Genomic DNA, 12,668 nt, shown 5'->3' on the forward strand with positions numbered 1-12,668 from the left:
AGCCTCATTAGTGGAACAGTCTGTCCCATTGAATAAACTAAGATGAATTATTTATTATTAAGTTAAATTTAATTCCTTTGAAGTCCATAGAGTAAATCAACCATATGCAATTTTATTATAGTGTTTATTGTTTTATTGGTAATTGAATTACTTGAATGGGATATAAGTCAATTAGTTGAAAAATAGAGACACAGTGAAACTAAGAAGTATTTAAATTAAGAAATGTTGGAACATGTGAAAAGTGAGTGTGGAAGTGGACAAAACTCAGGACCAGTTCTGGCTTGCTGAAGAGACAAGTGTGGTACCCTGGCCATTACAAGGAAGATGAACTCCTATTTGCAGCAGTTTCTCGACACTTCCTCATTCAGTATTTCTTACTCGAAGAGCACAATGAGAGGAGGCTATGAACTCTGTCTTCAGCTGCTGAGCAACCTGTAAGAGGCTTGGAGAGCCAGCATCGAGAGCCATCCCCATCACCTCTGCTCCTTGAACACCTGGTTCTGATTCTCTTTGAAGATGCCAGGCCCCAAAGGAGGTTGCATGACGTAGGCTAAGGGTCGAACTCACCACGACGGGACAAAAACACTCCGAACACACAGTGTTTCCTTCATTGCCAACTGAAACAAATTCTGAATTCCATTTTCATGGCACATCACACCAGGATCACATATAATCCTAGAGTATCTTTATTTGTTCTATAATTTAATAGTACACCTATAAAATAATTACATTATACTTATAGCTTTTCTTCATTTATAAACAGACACAAAGAATTAAATACCATTTGAGCCATTATAAGGTAAACTTTGTACATAGAAGAACCCCCAGAAGGAGCTTCCCACTGCAGCATATCATATCGCTTCCACTGCTACATCCACATTTGGGTTCAAAGAGAGTGTGCTCATGGGTGTGTTCTGCGAGTTCGTAGCTTAATCCTTCCTCTATCTGCCTGGGTTATGTGTTAATAAAACGGGCTTGGCATTGCAGTCAGCCAGAGCCTCCCATCCACTCCCACCCTACTCTGCTCCATTAGCCTCCATTACAGTCCTGTGGACCTCCTTCTCCTTCCTTCACAGCTTTTCTGCCGTGTGTTCTGCACTGAGTCTGACTTGAGGTTTTCCATTTAATGCAAAAATAAATTCTGAACGTGGACACGCTCTCCACGCTTTCTTTCCATCCCAAGGTTCCAGCCTTCAAGGATTTCTGTGGAGTTCTGCCTCCTGATTTAGGGCTGCATATACCCATTTCTAAAACCAATACCCCCTTTTACAACAGCACATTCTGCTCAGGTCTCGTGGAGATACAGAATAGACAGCAAGGAGACCCATGGGGCAGGGGCAGGAAATGGATTCAGGGACGTGCCACACGCCTTGCTCTCCAGGTGAACACCCCTGGACAACGTCTAATGTCAGGAAGCCTCAGTTCCCCGAGCAGTTTGTAGAAGGTCTCACGAACCTGGAAATGGGCCTTTCTGAGTGCCCTTGGCAGCAGCACCTGAGACTCAGTGCTCAGAAGTCACTCCTGAAAGGTTTTCAAAGTGTGCTGATTCCCACCAATGGTATCTCACTCACATTTATCAGACTGTGTGAACATGACTCACAGGGAGGCCTCTCTGGGGCAACTTAGTGAAGGGACTCAAAGTAAGTATAATTTTGCCAGAAAATAAATGATGTCAGCTTTCTTATACCAAGAGACCACAACGTGAAAACCTCAATGATTCATTATAAAAATGAAAGGTAAGCTGATGTTCGATCATCCTTTTAAAAAAAAGAAGTCCATTCTTTGAAAAGGAAGCTTCTGTAGGATAGCTTAACTAGATTTCTAGTCTCTATGTCTTATCTTTTACTTCCTCCTGCACCACAAAGTGACCTGACTCCTTATATATTTAAATATTTCTCTCTTTTACCAGGAAATATTTCTTGTTTAGTGTCATGGCAGTAAAATAGTATACCTTCTCACACCACATACGCATATTAAACATCGCAGGGCTTTTCGGTTCCCTGTGAACGACTTCCCAGTGAGTCCCAGCCTACACCCGCGTCCATCTCCACCCCCTTCCTGCACTGTGCTGCGACGCCTTAGTACCTTCAGGGAAACAGTCTTCCTTGTAAAATCACCTGCCGTCTCCCTGCCCAATCTAAGAACAGGTGCCTGACGGTGACTCTGACCAGGCGTTACTGCTGAGTGAAACCCCTCGGGAGTCTTACTCAGAATGGTGCTGCAAAGCCAGAGCCCAAACTCGTGAAACGATACATGGATAGGTCTATAGTGCTTCTTAACAGTTCTTTACAATACAGGTCAATTACAAAACCAGCGTTAATATGGAGACCTTTGTGTGTAATAATATTCTAACTGCAGCGATAAGAGCATGCACACCAGAGTTCATCTGAGTCCACAGATGGGGGGGGGGGGTGAGGAAGAAGAGGGGGTGGTGGCTGGGGGTGGGGAGAGTGTGGCCTGCTGTGAGCAAGGTCCTCAGGGAAGCCCATTTCGTGATCCCAGTGGCTCAAGTCGTCTTCTCGGGTGTGGGGTTTGTTAGGAGACCCTCCCTGCGTACCGGCTGTCCGAGACCCGCATCACAGCGGCGCGAGGGCAGCCCTCCCTTCCCCAGGGAACCCCGCAGCTGGAGCGCCCGGGCTCCGCGGGAGAGGCGAGGGCCGCATCCTTCACCTCCCGGGAAAGGGGGGCTGGAGTGTAGGGTGAGGCCGGGGAAAGACTCGCTTTTCCACACGGTGGAAACATCAATGCCCCATCGGCAGCGCAGCCCCGCAAAAGTCCTCTCCGACCTCCGGCTGGCAGGTGGCGGGTTTCCAGCCGCGGCCCTCGGGCGGGAATCGCAGCCGGCGTGGGACGCGCGCGAGGGGCCCGCGGTCGGCCGGGAAAGCCTCGGCGACGCTCCGCTGGTGGCGCGCGTGTGTCAAGGGCGCCGTCCGCCCCAGGAAGCGTGCTGGCTGCGGGGCTGGCCACGGGGCAGCGCGTGCGTGGGCTCAGAGGACGGGGACGAAGGCGGCGGCGGCCCGGGGACCGGCGCGCAGGGCGAGCGGCGTCGCGCCGCAGGTGCTCACTGCTTGTCCGAGTCGCTCAGGTTCACCGACATGCACCGACACTGCTTCACCTTCTGGATCTTTTTGAGTCGGAAGGGAGGGTCCAGGCCAGGGCACTCGAGCTCCACGAGGACGGAGGTGACGCGCTGGGGCTTGCAGAAGGCGCACGACTGGAAGGACTCCTCCTCCTTGCGGACGTGGCGCGGGATGTAGAAGGAGTTGCACTGGCCGTAGCAGAAGCGGTTGAGGATGGTGCGGCTGCGGCAGCCCTCCTCGCTCACCGTCTGCCGCAGCGGCTGCGTCTTGCACCAGTCACTCTTGAGGTACTTGCGCTCGGTGACCACCAGCGCCTCCTGGCTGGACGCCAGCACCTCCTTGATCTGCTGCTGCCATCTCTCCGAGTGGTTGCTGCTGCCGTCCTTGTAGGGCGAGGGGATGGCGCCCGCAGGCCTGTTCTTGCGGGCCTCCGCCACCTTCACCAGCACGGCCACCAGGCACAGGGACAGGGACAGCTTCCAGAACATCCTGCAACGAGAGAAGAGTTAGAGGGCTTGGCTGGGGCGCGCGCGGGCGCGCTGACCTGGGCTCAGGAGGAGGAGCTGCGGGCAGGTGGGGCAGCTGCAGGGGCGAGCGCTTCTGCAGGGATGCTCTCCGAAATACCTCCCCGAAGGCGAGGCGGGGAGCCACAGGGTGAGTATAAAAGAACACAGAACACAGACCCATGTCGAACAGCTACAGAACTACAAAGCAAGGGTTGCCACGCCGGTTTTCCGCAGTGCCGACAATAGTTAATACATTTTACTGCATTTTCATTTAGTACGGGAGCAGTACTGTCCTACGCACATTACGTGTATACCTCGTTGGATCCTGAAAACAGGTTTAAGTTGGAGGTTATTATACCTACATTACAGTGAAGGAAACTGAGGCACACAGACGCTAGCAATTTGCCCAAGGTCGCACAACCGCTGCGAAATGTCCAGGAGCCAGGCATCTGCCTCCGGAGCCAGCAAAAGTAACCACTAGACACGGACCTGATCAGGAATATTAGCAGAAAGTAAAGGAAAGCTGGGCATGTTCACGAGTTTCTTAAAAATGAGTATTAAATTTAGGAATGGACACAGATCAGGAAAAGTCATATTTACACTTCTGGTAATTGTTCGGAATAAAAAAATTACATTTAACATCTGCACAAAGATATTCAAGGTAACCCAAGTGAGTAATGAATTAGAGTCTCGTAGTGGAAACCACTTTCCAGTCGTGAATTAAGAAATTTCCAAGGCTGTGTTAAAATGGCCTTAGACGATGCAGTCGTAACCCACACGAATAGATGATTCTTCTGTACATTAGGGCCCGTGACCCAAGTGTGCAGGGATGGGCACTAGAGAGAAACTGACTTTGAATCATGTCTTGTAGGAAGGAAGCCAATCTGACTGAAAGATGGACTTCTTTGAAGTTTAATTCCCAGTTTTCATTGCTATATTTCCGTCAGTGCCCTTGAGGGACTGCAATACCCCTCAGCAGACAGGATCCTTGTCTCCTGATGATGGATCTTCACTTATCCTTGTCATCCTCGCCATCATACTCACGTTTATTCGTTGCCTCCCTGGGTATTCTACCACCTGTAGAACTGCATGAGACTCCCATCCCTTTAACACATACACACCAAACTGGCACGTAGACATTGAGTACATAGTTCTGTAATGCATACTACAAATTCAGTAGGAAATATATTAACCCCCCTGAACTATTATCAATGTCTTACATATATTTCTGCTAATAATAAAAGTTAATATTTATTGGTGTTCAAAACCCATCCCTCTTACAGTTTCCTTTCATGTGTAAACATATCCAAATTCTGTGAAATAAGTATTATTATTTCTCCCATTTTATGGATTAGGAAACCGAGGCATGGAAATGCTTCATAACTTACCAAGATCAGATGGCCAGAATGTGAAATATTTGAATCCTGGCTCCAGGTGAGTATAGCTATCTTGTTTCTAAAAATATTTGTGTTAAGAGGACACCTGGGTGGCTCAGTCATTAAGCGTCTGCCTTCCGCTCAGGTCATGATTCCGGAGTCCTGGGATCGAGCCCCGCATCAGGCTCCCCGCTCATTGGAGAGTCTGCTTCTCCCTCTGCCTCTGCCTCTGCTCATGATCTCTCTCTCTCTCACTCACTCATGCTCTCTCAAACAAATAATTAAAATCTTTAAAAAAATTGTGTTAAAATATCTATGTTAAAATCTTTCTATATGTCATTATTGTTAGTCTAAGTGTAAACCACAAGAGGCTTTTACAAACCACATAACAGAGAATTCCTTCATTTAGCAAGTTTTGTTGAGTATTTATTCTGGAGCAAACTGTGATAAGCCTTGTGAATTCCAGTCCTTCCCTCAGAGACTAAGAGAAAGTTCTTCCCGTGTCAGATGAGCCCTGACAAGATCTGCTCTCCCTGTTCTCATCTCATGGACCTCCTCATCGACCCTCTCCTACTTGCTCTGCTCCCAGCAACACTGACCACCTTTCTGTTTTCAGAATGCACGTGGCATTTTCTGCTCTAGGGCCTTATGTCTCTGTCCTTCCCCCAGACAGCGACATGGCGCTCTGCACAGCCTTCAAGTCTTTGCTCAGTTATCACCACCTCAGTGAGGCCTTCACGGGTAACTTCATCAACACCCTGCCATTCCCTGTGTCCTTCACCCCTGCTTTGTTTTTCTCCCTGGCACTTGGCATCTTATAAGATAGTACCGAATGATCTTACCGATTTCGGTGTTGTCCGACTTCCCCAACCGGAATGTGAGGTCCAAGAAAAAGGACCACCTGCTTACCTATATTGTATGTCCTGCACTCAAACCAGTGCCCGGCACATAGTAGGTACTCAATAAATGTGTGTTGAAGGAAATATGAATACCGTGCATTTCGGGATGCCGACGATGGTGCTACAGTTTGGAGGCACGATGGCGTAGGTCTGCACAGCCAAGAACATCGGAATCACTGGGATGCTTTAGAATGTAGATTCCTTAACTCCACCCCCAAAACATTCTGAATCAGTGGAGCGGCCGTGGAGTTTGAGATCTGTATTTTAAAGAACTGCTTTGGGTGATTTCTATGGGCCAGTGCCCCAGGGGACAGTGGGGACACAGGAAAAGAGCATCAGCTCCTCCTGGACAGGCAGCAGGACAGCCCCGGGAAGTAACAGCTAACGAGTGTCTTAAACTCCAGATAGGATCCTTCCAGGCAGTGATGCTGCCAGGAGTGCTGAGTTAGGTTAATGTAATGACAAGAGGCAAGAGAAGTAAAAACATTGAGAACAGAGAGGGGAGAAAAGGGAAAGATTTTCTTTTTTTGTAAAAGCATTTTTGTGCAATACAGTTACTGAAATTTTGAGGCCGAAATTTTAAAGAACTTTCCTCATGCCTCCTTCATTCCACACATGAACTGTCCTGTGAAAACGGCCACGCTTCCAGCAGATTCATGGCAAGCACTGAGTATTGGACTCGTTCAAGTTACGCAGCTTATTATATTTGCAGAATGATTTGTGATCTCAACAGTCTCTTAAAAAGAAAGCATGTCGGTTCCATTTTAATAATTTCCAAAATCATTAACATTCTGAATAAACACAACCAAAAGTGTGTAAGGCCCAGCCAGGAAAGACTGACAGCGTCAGCCGGGTCTTCCGCCCCCGGTTCCAGGAAGAGCTTCACATGCGTCTTCGAGAGGCTCACAAATGGCGTGCTTTCACTCGACAGGTCCTAGCTGTTGTCAGGGACAGCAGAACTAAAACATGTTCCGATCAATTTGGGGCAAAAACTCTTCGATTCTCAGTATTAGATGGGATGATTAACAACATGCATTCTTCGAACGCTTTGGAATATTCTCACAACATCTGGCAATCACCCTTGGAAGTTATGCTTCACGAGAACCTAAGAAGGAGAGCAAACCTCCCGTTTTCAAGACCAGGACGAGAGGCTGATGACATTGCTAGGTGATGGGGGCCAACCCAGGCTCTTCTCCTTCCTTCCCTCCATCTCGTGTCTTTACTCCTTCACACATAGCAACAGGAACATTGGCAAGGATCTGGAATCTCAATGTCAGGGCAGGTGAGGAGGCAAGAAGTATTTGCTGCGGTGACTGTTAGGCTTTTCAGTTCAAGGGCATTAAAGGAACCGAACCAGCTCTTGCTCGCGGCACATTTTCCGCTAGCCCTCAAGTGCGTGAGGTCGTCAGGGGAGAGAATGTGCATGCGTCTTTCTTCAGTTCGCTAACTGTCTCACACACGCTCACTTCACACGCATGTCAGTGGCCCCACCAGGACCTGGATTTAGCAGTCAGAGTTCTGCTTTGCCTTGAATTACCTCACTACTCACAGAAATGGTTCGCATACAATTAACCTCTCAGGAATGTTGCCATCATGGCTGGTATCACAGCACGAACGTTCTTCATTTCACCCTCACATCTTGTGTTCGGCTTGTCTCAGAAGAAACTCGTAAATAAATCCTTTCGGTTTTCTTAACCATCCTTGTGGCCTGACAATGTTGTACATTTGCAAGGGGTGCCGGGACTGTAAATGCTGATACCCTGAGCGGTCTGGGTTGTTCAAAGTGGGTTGTGTAGAGAGAGGGGAAGCAAAAGCACTTTCCTCTTCAGTAATGCCCGGGGCCCTGGCCCTTCTTGGTCTCAGAACAAGGGCCGCACAGGCCAGGACAGCATCTAGGCCGCTAAAGAATAGCTGGCCCCTCCTATCAGTCTTTTCTAGAAGCGTCGAGCGGTTCCGCGAGAGGAACTTGGCTATAATGCTTCCTCATTTCTAGGAAAGGCTGTGGCAGCGCTGACCTCCGTGCCGAAAGGTGTACATGATCAAAGGCCAAGGGTTCGGCGAGGCTGGTCGGCTCACTCCCAGAGTGACCGTGTTGGTTTTAGAGGTCCGGTCAAGGCAGGGCAGGGCTGTGCCTGACTGCTGGATGGGATGAGGCTCAGGCATTTTCTGACATCCTTGGCAGGTTGAAGGGAAGCACCCAAGGTTGCATCTGGGCGGGCACATCTGCGATAAGCTTGCTCCCACGGCCCAAGCGAAGACAGAATCCAAATCAAACAGCAAACTCCAAATATAAACCCCCAACAGGGTTAGAATTCGACAATTATTTTGATGAGTTTTACTACTAGAACCTCAGCAGCCAAAGGTCCTTCACCCGTGACACCGAGTCTTGGCTGGGAGGCTGTGGCTGAGCTCTCCAGCTACAGGTGGACGTGCCTCGGCTCGGGGATCACCCTCTCCGCCTACAATCACTTGTCTACCGAAGCCATTGACTTCCAGCAGCTCTGATCTGCAACACGCGACTGCCCGCGGGCCGATCCCCACTTGCACTCTGTTTCGGTAAATAAGGTGACAGTGAGCACAGCCCTTCCGGTTTAGCTGCCTTTTCTTTATGGCTGCGTTTGTGTTACAAAGACAGAGTGAGTAGTGGGAACAGAGACACAGCCCACGAAGTCAAAAACATTTACTATCCGGCCTTTCGCAGAAAAAGTCTGCCAAATCCTATTCCTAACATCCTCTCCCACTCGGTCATTGCTTCCCTTTCCCTCTGTGCTCTTTCGCTAGAGAAGTAGCTTTGAATTTTAGAATTTCTGTCTATGAAACATTTCAAACATAGAGCAAGCTAGAACATACAATAAACCCTATCAGCCCTCCACCAAGATTAAAACAATATTAATATCTCCTATCTTTCTCTCGCAATCTCTTTCAATTTTGAAAGCAATAAAACAAGATAGGTAAAGCCGAAGTTTTGTTCTCGCAGCCTTCTGCTGTCACTGAGACGACCAGCGTCCTGAGGTTGCCTGTGTCATCCCTGCTAGTGCTTGCCCGTGTTTCCTGTGTGCGAAATACACGGTCATGCTAGCGTGCGTGCGTTCGACCTCACGTGTAGATAGCCCTACGCTCTTCTTGAGCAGCTTCTGCATTCCACAGCAGGTGCTTGAGATTTTTAGGGTCTGTTCATCTCCACTGCTGAATCCGAAAGCGTAGTGTATACATTCCCCTTCCTGGGGGCGGTGAAGTCTCCGCGTTGTCACTGTTACCAGCAGCGCTATCCTCAACAGTCGTGTGTATTTACACCCACGTGTTAGAGGTTTACTCGCGGAGACACCGAGCAGTGGAAATGCTGCCTCGCACGGTATGTGCCACTCGAGCTTGACAAAGTCTTGCTAAGTTACTTTCCAAATGCTTGTACCAGTGTCCCCTGCCCCGAGTGATGCTGAGCCCTTGCTGCCACACACACTTGCTAACACTCGCTGTTACCAGGTGCATGACGTTTTGCCCATCCGAAGAATTTGAAATGGCATCATATTATGATTATTTTAGTTTGCACCCTTCTGATTACAAGGGAGTTGGTCACCAGGCTCAAATACTGTAGTCATACACTGAACTTATTATAAGTAAAAGAGAGAGATTAAAACATTAGGAAAGGAAAAATAAGAAGTAGTGACTATAAATCTTCTGAACTGTCATGAGAAGAATAGGAAGTGGCTTGCAATTTCAGAGGAGAACGATCAGGGCATCTCACATGACTCAGAAGTTTGAAATCCGAATGGACTCATTTACTTTCCCAAGTGACATCGTCTGAGTGGGACACTGAGTATCATTTTGTTCCAGGAGAAGTTTAATTTCGCCTGGAAAAATTATATTATGTTTTTAAAAAAAGTTTTCAACCAAAGAAGAAACGATACTATCATTACTTACTTTGACTTCTGGATAGCAAGTGTATCATTTAAGAATTTGTAATCAGAGTTCTTAATCTTTGAAACAATAGCTGGGATAAACTCAGTCTGGGAAATGTAACACTGAGGCAAGATGGCAGCAAAGCATTAAATTAAATAAGAAAATGGATGGGAACGCTCTCTGAACATGGTAAGTTTATACACACAGGGTTGCTTTTCTCAAGAGAAGAGCCACTTGGGAATGAGAGTGAGAACATGGCTTCTGGGCCTGGAGCTGCCCATCTCGTGACCCTGTGTGACTCACTCCTAAGCTTCCCTGGGTCCCCCTCTGTAAAACGGTGTTAATGGTACTTGCCACCCCCATTCCACATTGCTGTTACGAGGAATGCGGTGCTGAGATATAGTCCAAGCGCTCTCTGAGCGAAAAGAACCATGAGTTTTATTTGAAAGGAAGGAAGAAATTATGAGCAATCCATTAAGGATTTTATAGCCAGTGACATTGTTCTCTGCAGCCATTAGGCAGAACTATTATTATTATTATTATTATTATCATTATTATTATTATTTGCAGATGAAGATTTTAGGCTGTGCTCAAGGGACCAGCCGCACTCAGTGATTCTGCAGTCTTCAGCCTCGTTCCTCAAGTCTTCCCAGGGCAGCCTTGTGTGTTCAGGGTGATCGTCTAAAACAAAAAGCTTCCACTTCTCTGACAGCAGCGTATAGGTCTTCCGTCTGTGTATTCATGAAAATCAGAGGCGCCTGTCTAAAATGCATGATCGCAGTCGAAAGCATCCCGCCCATGAGCCCCAGCCACACTCTCCACTTGAAGCTACTTGTGTGACAGTGGGTAGCGATGGGACGTTGCATGCAGGAAAGCCTGACCAAACTGTGTACCCCCTTTTCACTTCCTCTGGAATTCACCACAACAGTATTTTTATTCTTTTTCTTTAGTCTTTAGGTGTCTTTGGTCACTTTTACTGGTTTTTCTTTCTCTGGCTTCCTGGTTAGTGTTCCCCAAGGATTGTTCCATAACCCTGTTTTCTCCTTCCTCACATTCCTACTAAGAATTTCATCCGAGCCAAGACTTTAGCCACCAGTTGCTTTCTGCTCGTGACTCCCAGACTCTATACCCAAGTGCCTACCAAACATTCCCTGGATGCCCTATGGACACCCCAAATTTTATATGTTCCAAATCTCATCTGTTTTTTCACTCAGCTCCTCTTCTGAAAGTTACTATCTCAGTGAAGAGCACAACATTTATCCTTTCCCCGGGGCCGGAGAGCTGAGAGTTAGGGAGGGTCCGAGTTGATTTACTGCTGAGAGCCAATGTCCTCAATCTTGCTAATAGAAGCAGAATGTCGTTCAGGTAGCGGAGTCCAGGTTCCTCATGGAGGAACTCCATACCATGGAGTACGGCGGTGATAGGCCCAAGTCAGTGACTAACACGATGTAAGAAACAGCCTCCTGGGAAAGATTTTTACTCCCTGTCACAGCCACCAGGCGGGTACAGCATGTCGAACCATTGCAATATAAAGCACAAAATGGAAAGCCACTGGATTCTTGATTACGTTGGTAAGCCATTGAATTAACCATCCCTAGAACTGCTTCTCCCTGGACTTCAACGTTGTCAGTTAAAAAACTCCTCAGGATCTAAATCCTTTTATTTGGGTATGGAGAATATCCAAACCTATCTTCTCACGTATTAAATCCATTAACGAGACCTTATTGTCTTTCTTGCCTCACTGTCAAACCTCGCCATTACTCCTTTGGTTTGGGCCCCCATCACCTGAATATTACACCAGTCTCTTCACTGGCCTCCCTGCCTCCAGCCTCACACTCACATCCACCTTCCGGGCTCCTATCAGAGAGAACACCCTAACATGCAGATCTGTCTCTGTTAGCCCTTTCGGGTTTCCCTTTTCAGATTTCCCATCATGACAAGTTCAAAGTCTTTGGACAGTGTCTAAGCTTCCGTGACCTTTGTCCCCTCTAGTGTCATCATGTTATCCCCTCACGATATCACGTCATGCTTGAAACACACACAGTTGCGTGTCCTGCCACACTGCAAGGTTGTTTTCCACCTGCAAACACCTGCAGTTATTTCTTTTGCCTGAAATACTGTTCCTTTAACCACCGGTGGGCATTGAAGTTTCATTCCAATTCCACTGCCTTTGTGACACACCCGTGCTTCCCGCCCTCATCATCTCTGCCGTCGTCGCACCTGCTTTCACCACGACCAACGGGCCGCTATGCGGCTGAGGGCCGCGCATTCCCCACTGGCGTGTGTGTTATCGGAAACCGTGACAGTTAATCTTTGTTTCCCTACTGACTTGTGGTCGGTCTACAGAATAGTTTTAAACGCTTATTTATGTATGAATGAATGAAAGATTGAATGATTACATAGGTTTTAGCCACATTGGTCTAGAGGAGAGTGTTTTTATTTTGAAAAACAGAAGAACGTGAAGCTGGGTTCGCTCTTCAGGAGCAACGATGCTTGTTACGCCAGCCTTTAATCATAATGGTTGAATGCATATCAAGCTATCACAGTCAGATATCAACATAACTATTAAAAGTGGAATAATTTTTTTAACAATCTAGTAGACTGTTGCCTCTGATTCAGTAGTAATACTTTTGCAGCTCCTTATCCTCCTTTTATTTCAAACCGTTGTCCACCTCTCTTTGCTCTCTCTGACCCTGACCAGAAGTTCTTTGTCATGTCTCACCTTCCAGCTGGCACAGGTCCAGTCCTGGGGGTTACAGAAAAGCTTTCCGAGGGGTATCGTTCAAGGGTAGTTTTAGATGAAGCAATATTCAAATCCTCAACCCCCATTTGTTCCTTCTCTTCTAAGAGATCTGCCCAAGAAGTTGTCTTTACACTAAAGGTGTCTGTAGTGTCCAGGCAAGTCCTCCC

At 47.5% G+C, this 12,668-nt stretch overlaps 1 protein-coding gene across 1 annotated transcript in view; it reads right to left on the bottom strand.

The window, feature by feature from the left end:
* Positions 1 to 670: 670 nt before the first annotated feature.
* The window catches only part of GREM2 (gremlin 2, DAN family BMP antagonist), a 104,742-nt gene continuing 92,744 nt past the window's right edge, over positions 671 to 12,668 (bottom strand). The window contains exon 2 of the mRNA XM_026487572.4: positions 671 to 3,569. Coding sequence (XP_026343357.2) covers positions 3,062 to 3,569 — 508 coding nt within the window. The 3' untranslated portion in view covers positions 671 to 3,061. The remainder of the gene's footprint in view (positions 3,570 to 12,668) is intronic.

Source organism: Ursus arctos, unplaced genomic scaffold (assembly GCF_023065955.2).
Source record: "Ursus arctos isolate Adak ecotype North America unplaced genomic scaffold, UrsArc2.0 scaffold_2, whole genome shotgun sequence".
NCBI classification, from domain to species: Eukaryota; Metazoa; Chordata; class Mammalia; order Carnivora; family Ursidae; genus Ursus; species Ursus arctos.